At 35.4% G+C, this 27,273-nt stretch overlaps 3 protein-coding genes across 3 annotated transcripts; 1 reads left to right on the top strand and 2 right to left on the bottom strand.

Annotated features, from left to right (window-relative positions):
* Positions 1–915: 915 nt before the first annotated feature.
* On the bottom strand, positions 916–10,007 carry LOC107613345 (erythroid differentiation factor-like protein). The gene is made up of 9 exons (XM_016315310.3): positions 9,645–10,007; positions 9,373–9,503; positions 6,965–7,172; positions 5,697–6,219; positions 5,366–5,617; positions 5,083–5,274; positions 4,929–5,003; positions 2,379–4,826; positions 916–1,641 (listed from the first exon to the last, which is right to left on the bottom strand). Exons 1-9 carry the CDS (start codon positions 9,842–9,844, stop codon positions 1,342–1,344), a joined length of 4,329 nt encoding a protein of 1,442 aa, XP_016170796.2. The 5' UTR covers positions 9,845–10,007; the 3' UTR covers positions 916–1,341.
* A 5,546-nt stretch (positions 10,008–15,553) lies between these two features.
* On the bottom strand, positions 15,554–18,157 carry LOC107610981 (uncharacterized). Its single transcript, XM_088505904.1, has 2 exons — positions 15,954–18,157; positions 15,554–15,869 (listed from the first exon to the last, which is right to left on the bottom strand). The coding sequence occupies exons 1-2, from the start codon at positions 18,155–18,157 to the stop codon at positions 15,554–15,556; spliced, it is 2,520 nt and encodes an 839-aa protein (XP_088362030.1).
* A 1,599-nt stretch (positions 18,158–19,756) lies between these two features.
* LOC107613811 (uncharacterized) lies at positions 19,757–27,066 on the top strand. Its single transcript, XM_016315970.3, has 11 exons — positions 19,757–20,032; positions 21,471–21,545; positions 22,436–22,516; positions 22,727–22,808; positions 24,669–24,759; positions 24,943–25,312; positions 25,426–25,661; positions 25,947–26,162; positions 26,284–26,376; positions 26,466–26,567; positions 26,662–27,066. The coding sequence occupies exons 5-11, from the start codon at positions 24,679–24,681 to the stop codon at positions 27,064–27,066; spliced, it is 1,503 nt and encodes a 500-aa protein (XP_016171456.1). The 5' UTR covers positions 19,757–20,032; positions 21,471–21,545; positions 22,436–22,516; positions 22,727–22,808; positions 24,669–24,678.
* Positions 27,067–27,273: the final 207 nt, after the last annotated feature.

Here is a 27,273-nt window from a genome sequence, read left to right as displayed (position 1 = left end):
TTTCCACTCTTTAATTTTAGAGGTTTTCATTAATGTAAAAAAGCAAAGTTTCTTTTTGACATTTTGTTGGGGATAACATTACTTATTTGGCATCCCTTTGATGCTAAGGATTTTTTATTTTTATAAATTAAATAAATATAATAATTATCGAAATAAATAATTTAAAAAATATTTACTGAAATAAATATCCCTCTTTTATTTCGGTTTATAGTGTAAACGAGATACATGTATTTTTAAAAAAAAATTTGAAAATAATAAAAAATATTAATAATATCAATAATCCAAACTTTTAGCATGTAATTAATACATAAAAAGGTCGGTAGAAGAGATTAAAATAGATATGTTTGATTAATTAGTATTCGAAGGAGTACGTAAAAATGTTTAGATTAAATTATGATCTAATTGTTAGGAGAGGTTGTGGATATTAGGAGATAACGTAAGAGATAACCGTTTCAATTCTCTTCTTACTATCCCATCAACCTCTTCTAACAATTGGCAAACCGTTTCAATTCTCTTGTGTTTTCAGATTTAAATCAATCCAATTAAATCATAATTTAATCTAAAAATTTTTATATACTCTTTTTGAGTACTAATTGATCAAACATATCCATTTTAATCTCTTTTACAAACTTTTTTATGTACTAATTACATGCTAAAAATTTGGATTATTGATATTATTAATATTTTTTATTATTTTCAATTTTTTTTTAAAATACATGTATTTCGTTTACACTATACACGTGCCACGTTTACCTGTCTTTACAAAATTATCTCGTTTACACTCGTCGTTTACAGTGTAAACGAGATAAAAGAAAAATATTTATTTTGGTAAATATTTTTTAAATTATTTATTTTGGTAATTATTATATTTATTTAATTTATAAAAATAAAAAATCCTTGATGCTACACATGGTCTGACCAACGGTGTTCCTCTAACTAATATTCAGAGTGATTGAGATGCAGTCTTACATGATTTAGCCCTATATATATATCATAGCTTTACTCTTCCATATTTGAGAGGATATTTTATCCCAATTTAGTTTTTATACTTTTATACATGTCAAAAGTTTTCTCTTCTTTTCTAACATAAAAAAGTGCTCTCTTCATTCTTGTGATGGTAATGTGTCTTTGTGAGGAAATTCTTTACAGTCAATGCAAGTCTTGGTTTATCTAAGTGGTCAACTAAATCTCCAATCAATTAGACGGAACTGAGTTCAAGACTTGCATCCTCCAAGTTAACCACATTTTTCCCACAAATATTAAGACAATCAACGAGAGATGGAAAACTATTCACTTTTGTTCTGAGGCAACCAAGACAAAATTGGCAGGTTGAATACCTCATTATGACATCCACAAGCTGTACATGGCATGCAGTTGGGTCATGTCCGTACCCTTGAGGGACATCTTATACAGTTCCCTGATCTTTCCTCCATCTCCAAGTCTACCAGAGGATAGAGACGGTTGGCAGGGAGATTTGTTCGCACTTGATGATAGTACCATGGCTAACATTTTCTTCAAAACCATCTGCAACTGACTCCAGTATTTCGCATGCAGTTCAGGATAACCAGCACTGAAAGTGTCAGTGCTTGTCTCTGAAACATGGCGTCCTTCGAGCATGAGAACCAAAGCTGACTCAAGAACCTGGAACAAATTCTGAAAGTATCAGCAACTGATGGACAAAGAAACACTGAAAATCAGAACCACAAATGGACAATAGAATTCACCAGAAGTAAATAAATGTGACTAAGTCAAAATATGCTTAGTATTGCCCTTTGGCTTCTTTTACTGAAAAATGTTAAACAGCAACACAATATGTTTGTAGTGAGGCGCTATTTTAAAATCAATACTACAATTACCAAGTTTTACCAAATAGATAGAATGAGCTACATGAATTAGTCATGTAAGGCTATATAAATTTATTTTTTGTATAGCATAGTAGATAGTTTTTCACAAATAAATCACTATAAGAAATGCAACAGTGAGTAAATTCTAGGAATCTTCATTGTTCTAATTTTTTCTCAATATCCATACACCAGAGGAGCGATTCGAGTGTTATATTAATATTACACAGTATTATAGAACTTGAGAAAATATGCAGTTCACATTTTACAGTGGAACTCATCTAACATATCAGCATAATTCAGTACATGTCAGACAGTTTTTAACCAAGTTCTCATCAGGACATGTATAAACTGGAAGTGCGAAACATTCTCTGCATACTGTTCGGAGAAGACGCTAGGAATTGCTACTGATATACATAGAAGATAGAGCATACTTCCACATAAAAGATTGACATTTACTTAATCTGAACGGAATCCCAGGGAAAGAAATTATAACAAACATAATATAATATGCAAATATAAAGGGAAGGAAAATACCACACTGGAGCGTATTTGACTTGAAAGGCTTAATGAAAGAGACGACCTTTCCATGAGTATAGTAATATACATGTTAGGATGGGTTTTAGGGCCATAAAAGTCCATTGCTTTTTGCCAGTTCCTGTCTGCCAGAGATGAATACTGCTTGACTCGATGGTCAGTGCTATTTTCACCTTTTGTTGAAAGGCTTTTCTTATTGCCAGCGTTCATAAATTTCAAACAACAATCCCTCTGATAGCAACCTAACTGGAAGTAAGCATATGCAGCCTCCTGTTTGCGTAGTTCACCTAGAGACTCGTACACAGATAATGCTTCCCTAATGGCCTCATTAGCTGAAATCTCATGCTTTCTCAATTCTTTCCTTCTTCGATCATGGGAATTCCTATGCCTTACACAGGTATCCTCCAGTGATCCATTCTCATACAGTTCAGCTGTACTATTTTCTCTTGCCAAAAGCATGCCAAGCCGCAGATAAGTATGAGCATACTGTGTATGTACCTCCTTCCTCAAGCTGCTTGTCACAGCATCATCATCCTCATTTACAGCATTTAGTTCTAGCCTTGCTGCCCCATAATATCTAATAGATTCTTTATATTCTAGTTTTGCAGTTTCCAGAGCATGACTGTATGCATTATGAAAGATGTTCTGTAATTTGAGATTCTCAATTTTTGATACCATCTCCTCAGCTAAAGCTCGTCGGCCATGACCCAAATTACAGTTTATCAATATTATATTGGTGTGATCTGAAACTTCTCTGAATGCAACTATAGCATCTACAAAGGCCAGTTCAGCCTTGTTCAACTCTTTATTTTCTATTCTAATTCTCCCCAATTCATTACAAACCCACCCTTTCTTTTTAACCAGTGATTCTAACTCAGATAAACTGGATGGAAGTTTAAGCAATGCTTTTCTAGCTTCTTCATAGCATTTTAAAGCAGCTAATAGATTGTGCTCAACATCTCCAAGTACAGGTCTACTTAGATAATCAAAGATACCACCATTTTTAACTATACCTGTTACCTTTGAACTTAATTCAGTTTGTGATAGAGCACTGGAACCGGAATTGTCGGGCTCTGAAGATCCCTCATGTTTTCTGGAGTTCATAGCTGCTAAGGATTCAACTTCAATCGCGCTACCATCAAGAGTATCTATCAAGTTTCCACCATAATTACTGTGCTCAAAATGTTCAAAATCTTTCTGATTCTCATTAAGAATGAGCTCATCTCCAGGATCTTTTGGATGCAAATAATTGGTATTTTTAGTAAACCATCGTTTACCATGCTTTCTACCATAAGTCATCAGGCTCATATCTGCACTACTACTGCTTGCACTGCTTCCACTACTAGCTCTGTCGCTTTGGCAACTACAATTTACCAAGGAACATGATCTACAATTCTGGTTCAACTGCACCAGCTTCTTCTTCAGCCTTTTAACTTCCTTAGCAACCTCAGATGACATTTTCAATTCACTGTTTGCAGGCCTTCTCACATCTTGTACTGAAATTTCATTACTCTCTATCCTATGGAACTCGACATAAACATCTCCGACCAGCTCCCATGCCTTGGACCAGAAAAAGTAAGTAGAAGACTTTCTCTCAACAGTGAGATACCCATTAACAGTCTCATCTTTTACATCATTCAGCAATGTACGACTTTCATTTATATCATAACATTTTCTCTGCAAGGATGAGCTACTAACCATAGAAGAAATGAACTCCGTGTCCTCCAGATGTGAAGGCATTGATCCATAAACAGAACATGCTAACTGTATAACCTTTAAAGCTTGATGTAGTTGACCATCCTCCTTGTATGCTTCGGAAAGTGCTAAATAAGATTCTCCAAGCAAAAGAACAAGCTTCCACAACTTATGATCCAACTTGGATGTTGGTAGCCATTCTCGAATGTCACAAACCTCAATACAGTCAGCATCCCCACAAGCACAAACAGAAACATCAAAAGATGACGGTGACCTATCATGATCTTCATCAAACCGATCCATCACCTCTGGTTCGTTGCTGTGAAGCTGTCGCATCCATCTCAGAGACTTAATGGCCTGTGAAACATGATGTACTGCGGCTAACTTAGATGATATTGGATCAGCAACTGTCTGAACCACAGGTGTGGTAACTGGACATACTTCACATCCAGAAGAGCTGCTAGCATCTGGAGATGAGCTGGATAGAGACGTTCTGTGGTTGCTCAATTGTGCATCACCATCTACTGAGTCAGGTGTTTGTTCATGTTCATGGGATTTGTCATCGGCTAGGAGATAGAATACTTCTGGAGCAACTGACTCAGAATTAGTGTTTTCGGCATCCCAAGGTGACTCTTTGGCTTCAGTAAGAGTTAGTCCACATTCCACAGCTAGTGAGTCCGATGTTAGATTAAGCTCCTCATCATAATTTAAAATCAGCCTTGCAAACTGTTCATGAGCAATTGCTCGTACTGCCTGTTGAGCAACACATTTATTAGAAATGCAGTCATCAGAAAAATTTTGGAGTGCAAATGTAAAGTGCGGGAAGATATAAAACATGTTATTCCAGAAAGGTACCAGGTGGTCTGAGTCGTCAAGAAATTCCAAACACTTCCTAAAGAAGCTGACACATCTAGCCCTATTTTTAGCAGCCTGCAGAAAAAGAAACAATAACTTGCAATTAGCTGTTCGAGACCTCAAATAAACCTGGAGATAGGGTTAGTTTTCACACCATTGACAGTGAAAGCCTGTGAGCGATTCGATACAGGAGTGTTCCCAGTGAATACACTGCATCACTTCTACCTCTATTGATTAAAGATGGCAAGGAGCTTGAAGCATCATCACAATCATTAGATGAATGGTTTTTGGGAATAACAGAAAGATCAAAAAGCTGTATATCGTCTTCACCTGCACCTTTATAAAGCTGCAAAAATACTACTTCAAACTTGCCAGCACTACTAAGGGAAAAAAATTGTAAAATCAACGGATATTTTATCTTAATAAATAAAAAGTACCCAGTAAGCTCCAGGATCCTGTTTGCAATTTTCCTGAAGGAACCTCAAAACGGAAAGGCCATTTTGCTGGACAACATATGGATGAAATGCTGGCGTCCCATCCTCAGATATCCCTTTAAGTAAAAAAATATCATCTGTCTTCAGAAGCTCATATCCCTGAACAACACCATTACGATGATAACATATTGCCAGCTCAGGCACACTTGCCATAACATTGTCAAGCCAGGCTTCAAGCCATGTCAAAGGTGTGACCTATCAAAATCAAGTGAACATAATTAACAATCTTCCAAACATAAAGTATGATCAAAGAGTATTAGAAGAATGCTCTTACCTGTCTTGTGACATCCCACAAATGCAAGCTCACAGCAACATACTTTTCATTACTAAACAGAAGCAAATCACTTCCAAGGAGCATCCGAAAATTATGAAACTGCCAGAACAGGACCCTCAGAAAGCTATCATTACCAGCTTTTCTTTGTTTTTCAGACTCTTGCATTGTTGTTCTGGGTTTTTCACCAACATGTGACACTTTATTGGCAGGACTATGGTTCTTATTTCTCCTGTTATTCTTGCTTCCCCAAATGACATCCTGCTTAACATTTGAGTACTCAGAACAGCATTTGTATCCATCAGCTTGGACAACATCATTCTGTTCCACAATATGGGGTGTTTTGCTTCCAGGAAGAACTGAAGATTTTGATTTCTCCTCTTGTGAAACATGATGAGTTGGTGGACAATCGCAGGCCTCCATTCTGACTGAATGCATAGCAAAATTCAAGAATAGTGACTGATCCGCACATTTTGATTGATTGTTATGCCTCCTAATCAACTTTTCTCCTTCTTCAACATCTGGCCTGTACCTCATAAATATTGTCACATATAAATAAATCGAAGATTGAAATAATAAGCAGAAAGCAACCCCAAAAGAGAAAGATCTGCCAGCATGGGCGGGGTAAGGTAAAGGCAAATCAAGAAAATGCTGCTAACCTACACATCAACAATAATTAATATAGTAAAGAACTAGAAGCCCTTTTCAATTATTTGAATGACTCTTGTGAAGAAAACCTGACCTACAATTTGTAAATATTCTGGCACTTTTAAAGTAATTAAATGCAAGTATGAAATGCAGATGGTATCAAAAAGCAGATAATATTAATTAAAAAGCAGAACCCATTTCAACATTTTAAATGACACATACAAAGAAGATCATCTTTGAATTACCATATACAATATACTACACAACCCCTGATCATACAAGAAGGACTAGAATCAGGAGAACATGATTTAGCTGTCTACACATGTTCTTGTTTCTTTATTGACGAAAAGAAATTTTAATGAGAAAGAAAAGAAGACTTACAAGGTGTCCTTGCCTTCCCCTTAATGTTTAACCATAGATAGAGAATAAACATTTCAACTACTAATCTTTTCTATTTTTCAATGCAAAATCCAGTTCCTTTTTTTCTTTAAAAGACAAATAAGGATTAAAAAGAAAAAGAAAATCATTTTTCCTAAGTAAAAGTGCATCACATGGGACTAGTTTAGATAAGGTGAAAATGAGGCACGGAAAGAAAATGAGTAAACAGTCGATCAAATACACACCCAGTATTTAAAACAAGAGTCTGGCCAATTCGATGAACAGCAATTGACAATCGAGCCTTGGAATATGGCATTTTAAATATCTGCTTCAAAATGTCTGCTGGAGCAATTACATCAATCTCATCCCCATAATCAGCCAAGCCAGATACTGCGAGGGCCTCACATTTTCTTGTAAAATTTGAAGCAACAGCATTGCCCTCCCAAGGGAAGTCTGTTTCAAACAATATGAGATGTTAAAAGAAACTGATAGGTTTCGAAATTAAGTATAAATATCAGATAAGAACTGGACGCAAATGTAGTTTAGGTAGATATTTTGTATTATGTTGTACACAACACAAGTATTTACATGCAATAATACATATTTTTCTGGCACTAGGGTTATTTTGTGGCAGCTGCATAACAGACTTTTAACCAACTTCTATGCTTGTTCAGTTGAAAGAAGAACAGAGTATAATGTAAACATCTTCTAGCAAAACCATGTCCTACACAAATCAGAGGATAAAGCAATATTTATCTCATTCTAAATTTAGAAGACTCCAACCATATGAGAGCTCGTGCACTAGGCTGCCTTCTCTCTTTGCTCTGTTTCCTTTGCTCTTATATTTTACTCAGATTTCTCACAAGACCAGGATATGCTTTGGTACTTGGAATGTAGGAACATTAGTGCCATTGCATCCTACCATATATCATGTAATATATATGAACTTTCACATTAAGCAAATGGTTTCTATATAGTCGAGCAAAAATGGTATACACTTCTTACACCCTTGGATCAAGTCCAAACAGCGGTATCCAGATAAATGTTAAGCTGTCCATTGATCCATTTAACAGATGGGATACTGTGGCAAAACCCTGACCCTTCTATTGATATAATACAAGAAACTGGCAATTTCAGCATTTAATAGTAAGAAAAATACAAAAAGAGAAATGCTAGGGGGCCATCAGAATTTATTGTTTTTGGCCATGACTTAGCCATCAAGTTAATTCCTTTAGTCTAATTTCTTTAGTCTAGTAATCCAACAACATACTTTATTTCATACTTTTAAACATTGATGGCTAACTGATGGCTAAAAACAATAAATTCTAATGGTCCTCTAGCATTCCTCATAGGAAAATGCATGAATAATCTCATATACAGAACTGTGAACTAACAGAACTCAATTCCAGACCTTATGCATAAACTGTATTTAGCAAAACCATATTACTTATGGTGTTTGCAGAACATCCATTCCAACTTTAACCAAGAACCTATGGTCCAATAACAAGGGCACAAGGAACCATCGAAAATCTAGATGAAAAACGAGTAAGTTGGATGGATGTGGATTGTTAATCCTATCATCACAATATGACTATGTTCATATTAACTAACAGATGCTAAACTAGATACCAATATTGTACAAAATAAAAAGCATTTTTCCCATTCAATTCTGTAGCCTTATCATTAATAATTTGAATCAAACAAATGCAGCAAGCAAATTCAATCAGGACACGAAGAAAATAGTGGAATTCAATAATAGCATTCTATCAGAAAAAGAACTAAATTTGAGTAAGATTACTTTTTCAATGAAGGGAGAACCTAAGAGAGAGGGAGAATGTTGGTAAACCTTGAAACAGTGCACTTCAATTAAACATATTGCTTACTTCTGGTCCAACTTGTACTCACAAGTCACTGTGTTGCTCACAGTTTCCTATTAGTGGATTCAACATTGTAGCAACAGTCAACAAAACTAAAATCTTCAGATAGTCCAGAGCTCCATGCTAGATCAAAGCATGTTCTTCTCACTATGCTTGAAGCAATCGTTACGACAAAGAAAATGCTGATCTTAGCACCACACTATGACCGCAATCACAAAGTTATATCCTCTTGAACTAATTTATATCCTTTTATTTTCAATGAAAGCTAATTCTCATTTTTGGCTACAACCAAGCCATTGGCAGCCTGGTTTTGGAACAAGGGACAAGACGGGACAAGACAATGAGACAGAGATACTAAAGATATAGACACTAGTGTTCTTCCAAGATGCACAAACAGTGTATTTCAGTCCCACTCTTTGCCTATGTCTAAGTGCTACCAAACATCTTTGTGTACCTTCGCACCTATGTATTTGTGTATCTAAGTCACTAACCAAACGGAGCCTGTAGCAAGCTTCCTCAAATAGTGGTAGATATCACTAAGCAAACGGGGTGCAAGACTAAGCTATCACTTTATTTAAAAATGAGAAGCAAATGAATTTCTACTCTGAACATCTACCGGATCCTTCCTCAAATAGTTGTAGCTAAACAGATGCATCTAATTTAAAACAAGCGAGGCATTAAAACTGCACAGATTTCCAGACAACAAAGTACTGAATGTGATATTAAACTAGACATTTACTCTAAAGAATTTCCTGAAGCAATGAACAGTTAGTCACCTCCTCCAGTAGCCTTGGACTGCACATAACCAACAGGAAGAACCTTGTCTGGGAAATCCGCAAGAAGAGGCGGCATATTCAGATCAGTCTCAGTTGGCAGCATCCGATACCGATATCGCGGAGCATTCACTCTGAATCAACAAAATCCCATCACAAAAAAAAAAAACATATCCAAATATAATAAGAATAAGAAGGAAAATTATTGTGTGTGTGTGTGTGTGTGAGAGAGAGAGAGAGAGAGAGAGAGGGAGGGAGGGAGGGAGAGAGAGTACGTTTGAGGAGTTGGGAGAAGAGGGGAATGGAAAGCATGGAAGGACTTGTCAGTTGGAACAGGGATTGAGCCGCAGAGGAACCCAACGGGCTTTGGAGTGGCGATTTCCAAGGTTCCTACACACAGAAGCTCGCGAGAATTTTCCGAGTTTGAAACTGATGATGACGACGACGACGACGAAGATGATGATAACTTCGCCATAGAAAGGGAAGTAATCGCTCTGAAACCAGCTATTATCTATGTACAATGAGAAAGGGTGAGGGGTGAAGACAAAAACCCTGGAAAGTTGAAACCAATATACTGGTGAATGGTGAGTCTTTGTACGGTTTTCTTGAGCTGGGAATTGTATAGAGTGCACTGTTTCAGTTTTAAAAGGCGACCACTTTGTCACCACTCACCATGTATACGTCTATAGGATTTTCGTCCTCTAAATTTGCTGAAATCGAATTATTCTTTCAAAAATTATATTTTTATTTTTCTTATTTTACTAATAATTTTTATATGGTTAATAATATAAAACATTAATCAAAATATTTGGGGGCTATACATCCAAATAATTTTTTATCCAAGTCCAATCAAGTAGGCTCAATACCAAAAACGCCAATCTCATTAATGTACGTGTATTACACGCGTGGAAACCATCCAAACGTTACCAATTCTTTCATGCTTCAATATAAAAAACCGTTTCTTCTTCACACTCGAAACTGCTATTAGAGAATTTTAAATCTCTCTCAAAATCTTTCAAACCTTGTTCGTATTCTTTGTTACTGCAGAATCGAGTAGAACTTTCTATACAAAGAAGAAAAAACAAAAAAAACAAGAACAGAGACTCAGCAAGATATGAGAAAAACTATTATTATTATGTTCATTTAATTTCTCGCAAATCTCGTGTTTCTCCTAGTTCGATTTAAAGTTTAGTGGATTGAGTTGATTCGTTTAGTAGATCGAGTTTCTCTGATTCCATTTTTTTCTCTCTAACTAGGGCATACAAATGAAAATGTGTTGTTAGTTTATTGGTTCTGATAAATAATTCAGTTCATCACTTAGTTTAAATGAGTTTATTTGCATGCATGAAATTTTTTCTTGCTGATTAAATATTTATCACCTTTTATTCAAATATGAATAAAATTCGGTTCATTGGGGAATTGAATTAGAATCACTTGATTCCGCTGTTAAGTGTTCACTTGAGTTCATTTACATGCAGAAATATTTTTCTTACTAATTGAATGTTTATCACGTTTTGTTCAAATATGAATTGAATTCGGTTCATTCTGTTCATTTGGAATTTGAGTTAGGTTTACTTGATTCTACTGTTAAGTGAAGTTCACCTATTAAGTATTGACAAATTGTCCTTATAGCAAAAATAAAAAAGATGACGGTCACAAAAAAGGAGAAGCCGCACTATAACGTAAGCATATACACATTAAATAAACTCTATTTTTGTATTATACATATATCATAACAAACTGTTTCAAATCTTTGCAGAAAACTCACGATCTGAGATGCCAAACAAAATCAATAGTTAGGGTGTTCAAAGAAATGACTGTAGAAAAGAAAAATATTGTGGAAAAAATGGGATTCAGTGTGCTGGCACATATCCCGGGAATGAACATCTCTCACAAGCTCTTGAGAAAATTGATTCGTTGCTATGATGCCTATCATGAATGCTTGGAGACTCTCTATGGCAGAATAAATATAACTCCTGCCAAGATAAGAGATGCGCTAGGCATCAACTTTGGCAGTATTATACTTTTCACATTTTACATTTGTATTTTTCTTTTTTTGATATTCGTTAAGTTATTTCGGTTCATTTCTTGCTTTATTTAGGTTCATTTGAATACAGAAAATGAAACTAAGCTTTTTTATTGATTTGTTTATATTAAAATATTGTAGGAGATTGTTTTCCTGAAAAAGTTAAGAACAAGAAACTGAGTGAGAAACAGAAGGAGATAATTGACAGCTTCAAAGGTGCTACTTTGGCATCTTTGACAAAATTTGTCATTGATATGAGTGTTGAAGGGGAAGAGAACTGGTTGAAATTTTTAAGAGGACTTTTGTCGTCTTTGTCCATAAGTATTTTTTGCTGCCGACGATAGTAAGTATGGTCTCCCCGATCCATAAGCCGCCTGCTGGTGCACGAAATTGTGTTCCATGTTCTTTGTACTTGTGTGAGATTAACAATATATAATTGTATTGAATCCTCATTATGGCTCTATGTGTGGACACAACTCCGTTCAACTAACCAGCAAGTGCACTGGGTCGTCCAAGTAATACCTTACGTGAGTAAGGGTCGAATCCCACGGAGATTGTTGGTATGAAGCAAGCTATGGTCACCTTGTAAATCTCAGTCAGGCAGATATAAAACAGTGATATGGTTTTCGAATAATGAATAAAAGAATAGGGATAGAGGTACTTATGTAAATCATTGGTAGGAATTTCAGATAAGCGAATGGAGATGCTTTTCGTTCCTCTGAACCTCTGCTTTCCTGCTATCTTCATCCAATCAGTCTTACTCCTTTCCATGGCTGGCTTTATGTGATACATCACCACTGTCAATGGCTACTTTCGGTCATCTCACGGGAAAATGATCCAATGCCCTGTCACGGCACGGCTAATCGTCTGGAGGCATCACCCTTGTCAATGGCTTCATCTTATCCTCTCAGTGAATAATATGCTCACGCACCCTGTCACGGCACGGCTATTCATCTGTCGGTTCTCGATCATGCTGGAATAGGATTTACTATCCTTTTGCGTCTGTCACTAACGCCCTGCAATCGCGAGTTAGGAGCTCGTCACAGTCATTCGATCATTGAATCCTACTCGGAATACCACAGACAAGGTTTAGACCTTCCGGATTCTCTTGAATGCCGCCATCATTCTAGCTTACGCCACGAAGATTCCGGTTAGGAGATCTAAGAGATACTCATTCTAGCTTATTTCATATAGAACAGAAGTGTTTGTCAGGCACGCGTTCATAAGGGGGAAGGATGATGAGCGTCACACATAATCATCACCTTCATCACGTTCTTGGGTGCGAATGGATATCTTGGAAGTGAAATAAGAAGAATTGAATAGAAAACAGTAGTACTTTGCATTAATCTTTGAGGAACAGCAGAGCTCCACACCTTAATCTATGGAGTGTAGAAACTCTACCGTATGAAAATACATAAGTGAAGGTCCAGGCATGGCCATGTGGCCAGCCCCCTAAACGAGATCACAGGATCAAAATACAATCCAGGATGCCTAATACAATAGTATACTACAACAAATCCTTAAGATAGCGACGGATATTTTGCGGCGGTTTTGTAAATGTGCCGCGAAAAGACAAAATGCGGCACATATAGCGGCGGTTAAAGGGTGGGGCTGCAATCAGACCGAAATTTAGCGGCGGTTTTGCTAAAACCGCCGCTATATTATTGTAAGGTTGACATATCGCGGCGGTTTTCTTCAAACCGCCGCTATATTGCTGGTCAGGTTTGTATTTCGTGGCTTCTTTTCGAAAACCGCCGCGATATGTCCGCCGGTGACTTCTTGTTAGGCATTTTGCGGCGGTTACTTTTAAACCGCCGCAAAATGCGTGTTACCACATATTGCATTGTTCTCTTTAGAAATAACCATCTGGGTTTAATATATTTAAGTGAAGACTACTTTTTGAAGCTACATATGTTTAAATCATTCTTACTTAAACTCGTAACACTTTTTCTACATTCGGTTTACGATAAAAATTTCACAAGTTACTTGTAACCTTTATATGTTAACTCATGTGAACAAATTTACCACTAAGATTTTCTTGATTACGTTATTGGCATTTAAAAATTGCATTCAATCATGGATGTAAAAGTAGAAAATAAAATCAAACTCTGATATTTATGAAGTTAAAATAAAGTTCTAGATAGCATACATCAAAGTTACTCCTCTTTGAAGTTATGCCTTACTAAACCTAAACCAAGAATAAACATGTACAACTGTGACCCAAATCATTAAACTAACGAAATCAGCGTAACTATTATAATAAAAGATCAAAATTTCTCTCCAACATCATATTGACCTGGCGAAAAAAACTCTGTTATGAATCTTGCGGCTTCACGTTTCAGAGGATCTGATATTTCATCTCCATACCATGGCATCTTATTCAGATCAAAGCACCTTTTCTTAACATGTATATCATCTTGTTTATCTTGTTGGTCTTCCAAAGTTGCATCCTCTTCATCCGGAACCTTATTCAGATCAAACTGCATGGATCTATCAACTGCGACAGAGGATACATCATCTAAAATGTCTTCTGAATCAGACTCTTCTCCGTCTAGACTGTCAGGAACTATTTCTCCGGAATATTCAGGTACGACTGAAAATATCAACATGCACATAACAGAATGAGTATACATAGAAGGAATTGAGAACTCTGGAGTTATTAAATACTGACTTAGAAAAACAACTAAACTACAAGATGCTAAGACAATTTTAAAACTAAACACAACTTTTCAACAATTACTATCACCCTTGTTAGTAGTTAAGGCAATTTTCTTAAACAGAAGCTCTATAGCAATTGTTGTGTTTGCAGAGAATGACGAAAAGTCCTCATTTTTTATCAATCCTGTTCCATCGTCATGTTATGTTCACTATTGTATTCAAAACGTATCACTAGTGAAATTATATTGCGTAATACATAGCAAGATCATAAAAAAATGCAACCCTAAGAAAAACAACAACTGTAGAAGGAATAAAGACCAAACGTAAACTAACTTTTTCATATTAAAATCGTTGAAAGAACCAAAAGTCTACGTTTACTCATGAGAATTCACAATAACACAAATATTTATCTGCAAAAAAAAAAAAAAAACTACACAAGTATAAAGTAACCAAAGAAAACAAAGTACAACGCTGATTTTATTTAACTTAGTTTATGACAGAAAGATCATTTTTAAATTACATTAAAATGCTTCATACAAAGCATTACGCGACATCATCAAAATTCTCTGAGGCATTTTCTACGAGGTCTTCTATATCTTCCTCCCTTGTCAACAATAAATCTTCAATGTCACCTTCCGCTGACATGTTCAACCCTGGCTGTGGAGAAAAACCGACTTCAGCTTCTTCATTCTCTTCTCCCATGTCATACAAATCCCTTGGTTTCACATGAACTACAACACTCCAATCCTTAGCTACTTCATCCTCCACATAGTATACAAGCTGAGCTTCTGATGCCAATATGTACGGTTCATCTTCTTCACGATTACCAGTGTGTATTGGACGAGAGAAATTAACGCTGGTAAGCCCCAAATGGTCTTGTTTGATGCCTCTACTGGTAGTGGTATCAGCCCAAACACATTTGAACAATACCACTGTGAAGGAACAACTGTAATTCAATTCAATTATGTCCACAATTTTTCCGTAATACGGAACACCACCAACAGCCACTCTATTGTCACGCATGCTTGCATAACTTCTTGTATTAGATGATACATATACTCCACTATTTTGTGTTTTCATCCCATTTTCCTTTGTTAAAGTTCTAAACTTGTACCCGTTAACATTGTACGCCCCAAAACGTCTGGCCTGAATCATGGGACCGCACGCAAGCAACTGCAGGTGTTTCGATTGAGGCGTACTTTCCATAAAAACCTGAAACCATATAACATTCATGTTTTATATTAAAATCGGTTTTCATATAGTACTATTTCCAGGCCAAAAAAACATTGGTCAGGTTAGTATTCTGTCAACCTGATGCTTGAACCACCGAGAAAATTCTGCATGGACGACACTATCTATCTTAGCTTGCGACCTTGTCTGATGACGCAAGCTTCGCTTTGTCTTTTCCCTAAACGTACTTTATTGGAGAGAAGAAAATTAGTCCAACTAGTCACTGGGAGAAAAGAGTTATATTGGTGTTTTATAAATACATGCGTATACTTACTCAAGGAACGGAACCACGGCATCGCAGTTGACTAGCACATGACGATGAGCTTGATGTTTTTCCATTGGAGTGAGTTCGAAATGCGAAACAGCCCCTACTGCTTTTCCAATAGCTGGGAACATACTTTCCCCTGAATTATGAAGAACATCGACGGGCTCATCATCCACTCGCCCTGGTCGGTTGATTCTAGTCTCAATATTATCCAGATACCTAGAACAGAAAGTCAGGATTTCCTCAGATAAGTAACCTTCTGCAATTGAGCCTTCCGGTTGTGCCCTATTACGAACATATTGATTCAGACGTCCTAAATACCTTTTGTATAAATACAATAAAAATCTCAGTATATATACAATTAATTGAACTGAATGTACTAAAGGGGTTTACAAGCAAGCTAACCTTTCTATTGGATACATCCATCTATAATGTACTGGTCCCCCAAGAGTAACCTCATCAATGAGATGCACGGTGAGGTGAACCATGACGGTGAAGAAGGATGGAGGAAAAATCATTTCCATCTGACACAAGGTTTGCACAACATGATTCTGAAGTTCAGCAAGCTGCATAGGGTTTATGGCTTTCCCACAAAGTTCTCGGAAAAATGATGACAAATTTGCAATCACATTGGACACCGGACTCGGAAGTGCATTCTTCACCAAAATTGGGAGTAATTGTTCCATCAGAATATGACAGTCATGACTTTTCAACCCAGATAACTTGCGCTGTCGCAAATCAACACAACGAGCAACATTGCTAGAGTAACCATCTGGAAAGACCACATTCTGCAAAGTCTTCAAGAATACATCCCTCTGTGAATTTGACATCGCAAATATTGCAGAAGTATACTTACCACCTTCCCCCGGCCATAATTCTGGCCTTATACCCATGCATTGTAAATCCCTGCGAGCTTTAAGATTGTCTTTTGATTTGCCGCTATCGTTTAAGATAGTGAAGACCACGTTGTCACACACGTTTTTTTCTATATGCATTACATCGAGGTTATGACGCAACATCTGGTCCTCCCAGTACGGGAGGTCAAAGAAAATACTCTTCTTCTTCCAATGCGAGTCATCTTCATCCGCGTCCTGACCATTGCGTCTTTTTTTGGATGTCACGCTTGAACTCTTCCCAAATGAAACGTGCACATTAGACTGTTGCCTCAAGATATCTGTTCCGGATAACTTCGTTGGTGGATCTCTACCTTCAACCTGCCCGTCAAATCTATTCCGGTCTAGTCTGTATTTGTGTCCCTGATTTAAAAAGCGTCGATGGCCCATGAAACACCATTTCTGACTGTCTTTCAGCCGCTGTGGCTTAGCATCCAAGTTACACGTAGGACAGGCTAACCCACTGTGCGTATTCCAGCCAGATAGGTTCCCCAATCCTGGAAAGTCGCTAATAGTCCACATCAGTGCCGCACACATCTTGAAAGTGTTTCCCTCTTTGGCATCATAGGTTTCAACCCCATCCCATAATTGCTTCAACTCATCTATCAAAGGCTGCAAATAAACATCTATGTCGTTACCTGGCATTTTCGGCCCGGGAATAAGCGTGGATAGAATCAAAGATGTCTGCTTCATGCAAACCCAGGGTGGTAGATTATACGGAATAAGAATCACAGGCCAGATGGAGTACTTTGTGCTCATATTCCCAAAGGGATTAAATCCATCGCTCGCCAAGGCTAGGCGAACATTGCGCGGATCCGCGGAAAAATTAGTATATTTTGCATCAAACTTTTTCCATGCTTCAGCGTCCCTTGGATGCCTAAGGAAACCATCGTTATTAGGCGCCTGTTTATGCCATAACATATCACTCGATGTCTTGCTGCACATGAATAACCGCTGCAGTCGTGGTATGAGGGGAAAGTAACGAAGACTCTTGGCTGCTATAGGTTTTCCTTTTCTCTTTACTGGTACATTGAACCTAATAATAGAGCCTTTTTTAGTCTTCTGCTTCCATCTTGAACATCCACATTTCTTGCACCTAGTCAGATTCTCATCATCACCTCGGTACAGCATACAGTCATTTGGACAAGCATCTATCTTGGTGTATTCAATACCCAGCTTTCTTATTGTCTTCCTAGCTTCATACACTGTCTTTGGGAGTTTTGCTTGTTCGAATGCGTCGCGCAGTAAGTCAAGAATCATTGTTATTGCCTTGTCACTCACACCGCACATACACTTGATATGATAAAGCTTCACTAAAAATGATAATTTGGAGTACTTTGAGCATCCGGGATATAACTCCTGCTCTCCATCTGACAGTAGATCGTTAAAATCCCGCGCCGCGCGACTTGGACCTTCATACAAGCTCGGTAATACATCTTCATCATCTTCTGCATGCTCGATTGTTGTGATGTCCTCACTCCCATTTTGTATCATGAAATTGAATGCATCGTTGACCATCTGGTGCATTTGATTCACTTGGGATATCAAATTTTCATCTTCTCGTCCCAATCCAGGCCTCTCGTCAACCGGCTGCTCACCATGACGCACCCAAATAGTATATCCAGGGGGAAATGGTCGTAACAACAGATGGTCGTATGCATCCTCTCTTGTTTGCATATATTGAAACCCGCATTTAGGACATGGACACTTTATCATGCCATCGGAGGATGCATTTGCAAACGCAAAGTCTAAAAAAGTGTTCAGTCCTTGCCTATATTCCACACTACCCCGTGACTTTGAAATCCAGGTTTTATCAATATCTAGTATAGTATCAGAATATATCGAACTAATTAATAGTGACGTACGAGATATGAGAAGACAAACTGGTAAAAATATGCATCCATCATAACTATAACGATATAGTTTTAGCAAGCAACTTTGTTTTAGCAAATTACAGTTGATATGAAATTTAAAGTTTCTGTGAATCTACTTTAAAGTGAACACCGTGTAACTAATGTCTTTATTAAATATGTCATTACTTCTACTTGTTTTAACTAAATTATCGTGTAGGTGTCATGCAACTTGGTTGAAGTTGTTTTGGTTTTATATTAACTATCATTGGAAAAATTAGATATTACAATCCAATACTGATTTCAAATTTTATGTTACAAGAAATTATAAATTCAAATCAATAAATTATATTTTATTCTCAGCCACTTTTTAATTAGTGAATAAAAGCTCCCTTACAGTCTTAATTTATATATATGGTGCATTAGTTGATTATCATACATTATTCGTTTTTATATTAAATACCATTTTTAATTAGAGTTGGTCAAACTGGATTTTGAATGAAAGTGATCTTGTAAAATTGATTTTGGATAGAAGTGAGTTTGTGCCAACATATTTATGTTTGGTAATTCTATACTAAAATTGATTTTGATAAAATGAATTTGTTTAGATAATATTAATAAAAATCACTTTTAGATAAAGAATTAGTATGTTACTAAAAAAATATAATATTAATTTATAGTATTAGTTTTTAGTATATTTAATCGGTTTTAATTCTTCTTTTTAGTATATTTTATATATAATATTTTTTATAAAATTATATTTTAGTTTGTTATAATTTTTTTTAATAAAAATTAATATTTACACATTAAATTAAAAATAACATATAAAATAATATCTTTTATTATTTCTTATGAATACTCTCATCAAATCTGACGCTCTCTGCCGTTTTGGACTCTAACTTTGTTACTAATTATTATACCATATAGTAATTAATATAATAAGTAATACTATTAATATTAAATTATCCTTATAATATAATAATATTATATGTTATAAATTACTATACGGATATTTCGACAGCTATCCATCATTAGCAATTATTATAATAAATTAAAATCATTATACTATATATAATTATATTAATAAGGATATTAATACTTATAATATTTATAATAAATCTTATAAAATAAATTATGTTTATTGTCATAATATTATGTTTACTAATAAGGATAGTATTTATAACTATTTCTGAGGATATTAAAATCTCTATAAATATTTACAACTGTTATTATCAATTAGAGCTATTATAAGCAATTATTAATTTTGTGAAATGTTACACTTAATTTCTCAAATTGATTTTAGTTTCCCTGGTTTGGGAAATTTGCCTTAAACGGCGCCCTTTTTTATTTTTATTAAAAAAAAAAAAAAGAAACTTAAACCTAAGGAGAGACCCGCAAGCCCCTGCTCCCCCCAAGACCCGATTCACCTCCCTTCTTAGGTGAAAAATGAGAAAAAAACAAAAAAGAACCCTAGTAGCCGCCACCCTCTCTTCTCCGCGTACTGCAACCAATGCTCACCGCAACCACCGCCATCTCCACAGTCAAGCTCCACCGCCTCGTTTTATCATCTCCCATCGCTCTCTCTCTGTAGTGGTCGGCGTCGTCTGGTCATCGGAGCCAGGATTGTATATTCGTCGCTGCCGCCGCTGTGGAGTTATATATTGTCGTCCCCGGCGTCGAGTTCTCTATTGTCCTCATCGTCACCGCCGAGCTCTCTCCTCTCCTCGCCGTCACTGCCGAGGTATCTCTTCTCCTCGCCATCGTCAAACCGGCTCTTTCTCTCTCTCACCCTTCATCTGGTTAGATTAAAGACTGCTTCTTAAGTTTGTTTGTTCTTGTTTTGTTGATCTGTATTTAACACTTCTAAATTACTGATTGAGTTGCTGGGGTGGCTCACTGACTTACTGTTGCCGCGATTTTGTTAACATCTTACTATTCTGAGTTGCTAAGATTGCTCTAATAGTATTGTTGATTGTTTTTTCTTGTGAATTTGGTTAAATTTTACATGCTATTGTTAACATGTTTTTTAGTTGTATATTTTTTTTTTGTGTTAGAAATTTAATTTTTCAAATGCTGTATATTTTGATTTAGACTTAAATTAGAAAAAGTATAAAAAGAGGGTTCAAATAGTACATACATGAGACATAGACAAACCATGTGACTTACCTGGTTGAAGATCCATATAACTAGCTATTGGTGTGATAATTAAGGAGTTCAACAAACTGAAAAAAAAAAATTGAGGTTCATCGTGAGATATGAAAACAATTTAATGTGAAACATCTCAAAGTAGCATGTATAAAAATATTTACAGAGAAACCCAAGTAGAGGAGAACCAGATAGGTGAATGTGGCTTCTGAAATGATTAAGTGCTGAACTTGTGTCATCGCAGTTGTATTGCTTTTCAGTCAAATTTATTTAGTTCAATAAGCACGTTTATAACATTTGAGAATCACAGATTTTTATAACTGATTATCTGAACAAACTTTTGAAATTCCCATAAAGTTCTCTATTTTTATGTTATCCTAACCGTTTACCTCCACTTAAATTATGCAGGTGGTACATTTTACTTTTATAAAGATACAATGGTTAACTTGTTTAAGTAAATATGGTAACTTAATAACATATTTGGTGCAACAACTAAGGAACATGTACATTGCATAACAGAAATTTAAAAGTGATCTGAAAATACTCTAACAAACTATTTGAATTGATTAAGTTAAATCTGAGTGTCAAACGGTGTTGTGATCTGATTGCATACCAGAAATTTAAAAGTGATTTGAAAATACTCTAACAAACTTTTTGAATTGATTAAGTTAAATCTGATTGTCAAACAGTGTTGTGATTTGATTGCATACCAGAAATTTATAAGTGTTTTGAAAATACTCTTAACAAACTATTTGAATTGATTAAGTTAAATCTGACTGTCAAACGGTGTTGTGATCTGATTCCATAACAGAAAATTAAAATTGATTTGAAAATACTCTAACAAACTCTTTGAGTTGATTAAGTTAAATCTGATTGTCAAACGGTGTTGTGATCTTATCCCATTTATTCTCGTTTTCTGTTGTATACATAAACCCCAAAATTTCGATTTTTTTGTATATGAAAAATACTACTGGTTCGATTTGTTTTTGTTCATTCACATAAATTATTTTTCCTTTTTTCTTTCATTCTGCCAGCGATATGTCTGCATTGAAAGAAGCTCAATGAGAAACCTTGTTTCCTTGTTCGCCTGTTTGTAACTCGTTTATTAGGTAAGCTTATTCTTCGTCATCTTCATCTTCTTCTTGAGTCTAATTTCATGGGAAAATGATTTTGGCTCACTGAAAGAAAACAAAAGGGGCTAACTTATTTAACAAAGGTCTTTCCGAAACTCATATTGTGAAAGTTGGGTCCTTTGTGTGAGAAAGTGAGCTCTGTTGTTTCTTATTAGTGTATATATATAATGTCATGAAGAAAATTGGAATCTATCTTTTCAGTTCATGTATACTTAAATGCCCACAGTGTATTTTTTCATTTATTCATTGTCTTGTTTGATCGAATAATCTTCAAACTATATCAAACCAAAGTATCATCATATAATATTATAACGAATATATATACACAAAAAGCAAATCACCAATTCAAACTATGTATTTATATTCAAACTATGTATTATTTAAGTTTTTCTAATGTATAAATTTAATATAATTATATTATCGTGAAGGAAAATTTACTTTAAATGTATAATATGTGCAGTGAATTTTATGGTAGTATCTAATTGATATTTAATTTATTTTTTTATGTTAGAATTTAAATATTTAATAATTATTTATTTTTATACTTTTAAAATTAAATATTAATTTTTATTATAACTTTTTTTAATAAATTTAGTAAATACTTTTAAACACCATAACTAAAAGTCAACATAACATTTAACAGTGAACTAAGAAACTAAAGCATATGTAATATTTTAGTGTACAATAAAAAAGCCAAGATAGCGAAGAGGACATGTTAGTTGGAGGAATATAAGTTCTGGAAATTAAGCTTCGCAATATAACTTACTCATTTACTCATTTGATATGTAGTAGTTAGTTTAGTTAGAGGACATGTTAGTTGGAGGAATTTGTAGTGAAGAGATTGATTTGAACTTTGTGTTCATCAGTTGAACCACTCTGAGTTGCACACTCCTCAGTGTACACTTCAAGGCACCCTCACGAAACCACAAGGTTTGAGTGTAACCAAGGTCTGTTTCTTTCTTCTCACTTGTTAAATCATATTTAGATTCAGTTCACCATATATGACTAATTTCTCCTATGACTTTACTAGAAGGAAGGTTTTGTATTTCGGTATTTTTTTTGGTGGCATGGTTATAGGAACATGTAGTGTTTCTACTGTGCTTGTGTTTTGATGAGATCTTAGTCCTCATTGTTTGACATCCCCTACCATTGTGCAGCGCCTTGTTTCATTGTGGGGGAAGAGGTTCGGAGAAGAGGTGGATCAAGATCTTAATATTTACCTGCAAGTGACGTAGACAGGTTAATCGTTAATATCATACTAATTATTTATGTCTTTTCTTTTTCGTCTAATATTATCTCTCATCCCTTTTTACAATAAGTCATGAATCATGATTACTATTAAATATAAACATCTAAAGCAAGGACAAGACTTCAAATTTCAAATGTGTGTTTTTCTCTTATTTTATTTTTGTGTTGTTGGGTACTCTTTGCAAGCAAGTTAAGATCATTAACACAGGGGATCTTATCCGTAAGCAATTCTAAATGACAGTGATTAGATTTGAGCTTTGAAAATGAAAAGAAGTATTAGGGGGTGACTGAATTAATTAATTAGACTTAGTCCCTCACTCCTGTAACTTGAATTTATTGTTTGCTAAAACGAATTTTGGAATAAAAAAAATCTACAAAGGGGTGGGCAGGGCCTGAAATTGAAGGAAAGATCACGAACAGAAACTGTTCCTTACAACCATTTTTCTTATTTTCATAAAAAGAAAACAACAAAAAAACATACTGCCTAACTGTTTTGTTTTTCCGTAAGAAACGATACATGAGTTGAGTATATAGAGTCACGGAGATTTGAAGATGTTCATAAATGGCAAGCAAAGCTAAGATGTTCAAGGTTGTCAACATAAATATCTAGGATTGCATATATAACTTTATTTTATTCCTTCAATGCATTCATCAAAGCACCTTTGCATCTATTATTAAATTAATAATTAATAATTAATTTGCATTATTTATTAAGCCATATCATGTCACAAGGAGTTGCTGTCATCAATCCACTCCAATGCCTTTCTTGCTTCAACACCAACTCTCAACTGTGTCACTTTCAAATCCTATTTAGTAATAATGATAATAATAAAATGGTGTATTCGATGCCTATATATAGATATCTAATTTAATTAAAAAATAAAAATTAATATTTAAATTAAAAAATTTAAAAAAAGTATTTTTTAATATTTAAAGAGTGTGACGCCTTCAATTCCAGTGATATAGATTTTTGTTTTTTTTTTTTTCACCTTTTCTACATTAGATGAATTCCATTAGCGAATAAAGGAGCAAGATAATTAATACTCTGCCAAAACGTAGATTCTTTGGGTGATTAAGCTGTTGTATTGATTTGTTTAATCTTTTCTTTGGATTCAAGCATCTCATGTCCCAAAAAGGGGAAAGACAAATGTTAAAATATTCAATACAGCAAGATGTATCAATGTGGCATGAGATGGTTCATACAAAGAGATTACCAAGATAATATAGAATAATCATTTGCCACCTTTCTTTTTGCTCTTTTCTACAGGAACCCAACGTGTGTGCCTTTCATGCATCATATGAGAGTTAGCTCTGCATATATGATGTATGATATATAGTACATTAAAATATTAGTTTTAGTAGAAAATTCAAAACACTCACAGATTTAGAAACTTAGTTGAATATATTAGTTGTAGTCAGTGATGTGGTATTAATTTTTAAAAATATAAATTAAAAATATATTATTAAATTATTAAATTAAAAAATAACACTAATGTGAAAAAATTGGTTAACGGGTACCGAATTTGTTAGTTTAGATAACTTGAGTCTGTACTAGCACATTATGACTAAGGTCTGATGACTGTTGATATAGTAAATAAGTTAAAATTAGTTGCTTTAATATTTCTCCATTATTCTTTTCTTAATACTATGCTTCTTACATTCTTTCATAATTTATTATTTGAGGTTGTTTCTTCACTTTTGGTCTTCTGCCTCGTTTGGCTCCATATATAGAACAAAAGTAGGAAATACTGTATACAGTAAATATTAATTCTATCTATATATGTGGAATTGTAGGTAAGAACACTATATAATATTAATATAATTTGTCTACTAATATTGTTTTATATACAGGTTTTTAAGGATGCCTAGAAAACCAAGGTACAACATTATACAGGAACCCCCGAAAGATGCCGAAACTAATGCCGGTACCGAAGAGACAACGGTTAGTGTTTGTGGTTAAGTTTTCTTGACGTAACCTTATGTGAAAATTATATGTTCTTCAGTTGACTCACCGAACCGCATTAATTTTCCTCCCGGCAAGATTATTAGTTTAAGAAATAAAATAATTCTCAATATTAATTCGTTCTCTAAGATATAATTCTAAATAGTTTTACATTGTGTTAAGGTTGGGACCACGACTAGAGGAGCTCAGACATCACGGCAAACACGTGATAGGGTTCCTCCGATATCATCCTCAGCTAATAGAGCTCCGGCAACCCGTATGAATGAACCGTTTCGTGCACCGCGCATCGACCATAGGAATGCACAATCGAGTACTGCTGATGACCCTCAAACTCCAACAGACGACATAGAGACTCGGCCTCGCGCGGAAGTGGCTGATGATGAATTAGGGGATGAGGATTATGACCTAGAGGCGGATGAAGTTCCGTCGTTCGATGACCACATCGACGACTTGTTTGCTGCCCAAGAAGTCGAAGGTCAGCATAGCAACAAGAAAGCCAAAGATACAGATTTCTGGGAAGTTACAGTTATCGGTAAACATTTTTTTCCTCCCATTTTCGTAAACAGTGATCTGTATAGTCCTTTACTCCTAATTTTCTTTTGTGCAATGATTAGAGAGTAATTTTGTTTCCCATACATTTCTTAGAGGACGGTGTCAGAAAGGTTTCTAAGCTGAGTGTGAAGGAGGCTATAGGCCTCCCTTCCAATACGAAGATAGTACTCCTGTTTAACAGTCAGCTGCAACCGATTGGTCAGGCGGCAGGACTACTGAGTGGTTTCATAGGGAATTTGGGTGCGGATTATTCTCGGTTCCCCATATACTTAGAAAGTTGGAAGCTGGTGAGCAAAGCAAAGAGGGATCAGGCGTACAACATGCTTAAGGTAAAACTTTAAGCTTCTACAATTTAAGCAATTTTAGTTTTCGGTTTTTTCTTTTTAGGTCTTTTGCATGGGTAATTTATATGGTTAGTTAAATTTTTATATTGTGTTTTTCACATCATCATTTAAGCACTTCTCATTTATACGTAATTGCGACTGCTTGTACTGGATTTGAGTTCCATACTTCAACAATTTAAATTAGCCTGTAATTGTTGTGGCATGTCTTAAATATATCAATCTTATACTTGTTTGTTGGTCTTCGTTGATGACAATGTAAATGGGTTGCAGCGGGTCTTTTACTATGAGGACGATGCCGGAGGAAAAATAAAGCGTGATATTTTGAAGAGGATAGGAAAGAACTGGAAGGATTCAAGACACCACTTGTTTCATAGGTGTTACAAACTTGTAAGGACTTATGAGGAAAATCTTCAGCATCACCCGAAAGGAATAGACAAAAATGATTGGAAAAAGTTCGTTGACTATCGCCTGAATGAAGAAACGCAGGTAAGCCTTGGAATATTTTATTATTTCCATATAAAAAAACATGTGTATACATAGTAGTAAACTTACATTTGATATTCATCATATCTTTCTCATTTGCATTTGTTTTGTTATTTGTTCGTAGAAAAAGTGTAGACAGAATACTTTAAATCGGAGCAAGCAAGTTTACACACATACTGGGGGCTCCAAAACCTTGGCACGAAAAAAAGACGAAGTGGTAATAAGTCATCATTTGGATTAAGATTTTGATTAAGGTTCTTGAAAAATGATGTTGTTTACTAAATTGTGTCAATATCAACGATATAGGAGAGAGAGCAAGGAAGGCCCGTGGGTAGAGGGGAGTTATTTATCATGACTCATAAGAAAAGAGATGGCTCGTATATCCACCCCGATGCGCGTGTTGTTAGTGTAAGTCATGGTTGAAAATTTGAAGCAATATATAGCTTACTGTATATATGGTGCTACTGTTAACTTCTTCCTTTCCAATGTTGTATATTTGTAGGAAGCAATTGCGAATGTTGAGAGGCAGGATGGATCCTCTAAGCACCTTTCACAGAATGACTCGCTAGCACAAGTTCTCGGAAAGGAGCACCCAGGACGAGTTCGTGCCCTAGGTGCTGGACCATGTCCCACCCAGGTCTTTGGTAATGCTGCTGGACAACCGTCGGGTTCTGCAGAGTCCAATGCAGAGGATAAGAGGATGATTGCAGAATTGATGGCTAAGTTAGAAGAAGAGCGGGCGAAGAGACAGTCAGTACATAAGGTCTTGGGATATGTAGTCCAACAGTTAGGAGGCAATTTGCCAATTGAGATTGCTGAAGAGCTGGCTTTTGTGGGCGATACACCAGACTCGTCATGTGCAGGGCCATCTTCATCTGGAAATCGCAACCCGCAACAAAAATCTTGAATTTTAATTAATGGTTTTGGATACCTTTTACATTTAAGTTGGTTTAGTACGTTAGGCTTATTTTATTGAACTTGAGTATTTAATCCTGTATTTTGGACGATATTATGACAATTTCGTTATATAAGTTATGTTTGCATAATTTTAATTTGGTTTGTTATGTTAATTGAGCTGTTTTAGTTGGTTTAAATTAGTTAAAAAGTAAAAAAA

Source organism: Arachis ipaensis, chromosome B2 (genome assembly GCF_059453495.1).
Source record: "Arachis ipaensis isolate K30076 ecotype BB chromosome B2, ASM5945349v1, whole genome shotgun sequence".
Lineage (NCBI taxonomy): Eukaryota > Viridiplantae > Streptophyta > Magnoliopsida > Fabales > Fabaceae > Arachis > Arachis ipaensis.
Note: the sequence above shows the minus strand (reverse complement) of the source record. Positions and strands in the feature narration are given on the sequence as shown.

Excerpts from the sequence above, each read along its gene's own strand:
- LOC107613345 (XM_016315310.3), bottom strand. The coding sequence starts at position 9,844 with ATGGCGAAGTTATCATCATCTTCGTCGTCGTCGTCGTCATCATCAGTT. Across the intron at positions 9,504-9,644 it reads CTTCTCCCAACTCCTCAAAC|AGTGAATGCTCCGCGATATC; the intron begins GTACTCTCTCTC and ends TTGTTGATTCAG. Across the intron at positions 5,275-5,365 it reads AGGATCCTGGAGCTTACTGG|CTTTATAAAGGTGCAGGTGA; the intron begins GTACTTTTTATT and ends GTATTTTTGCAG.
- LOC107613811 (XM_016315970.3), top strand. The coding sequence starts at position 24,679 with ATGCCTAGAAAACCAAGGTACAACATTATACAGGAACCCCCGAAAGAT. Across the intron at positions 25,313-25,425 it reads CTGGGAAGTTACAGTTATCG|AGGACGGTGTCAGAAAGGTT; the intron begins GTAAACATTTTT and ends TACATTTCTTAG. Across the intron at positions 25,662-25,946 it reads AGGCGTACAACATGCTTAAG|CGGGTCTTTTACTATGAGGA; the intron begins GTAAAACTTTAA and ends AATGGGTTGCAG.
- LOC107610981 (XM_088505904.1), bottom strand. The coding sequence starts at position 18,157 with ATGATAAAGTGTCCATGTCCTAAATGCGGGTTTCAATATATGCAAACA. Across the intron at positions 15,870-15,953 it reads TGGATGTATCCAATAGAAAG|GTATTTAGGACGTCTGAATC; the intron begins GTTAGCTTGCTT and ends TTTATACAAAAG.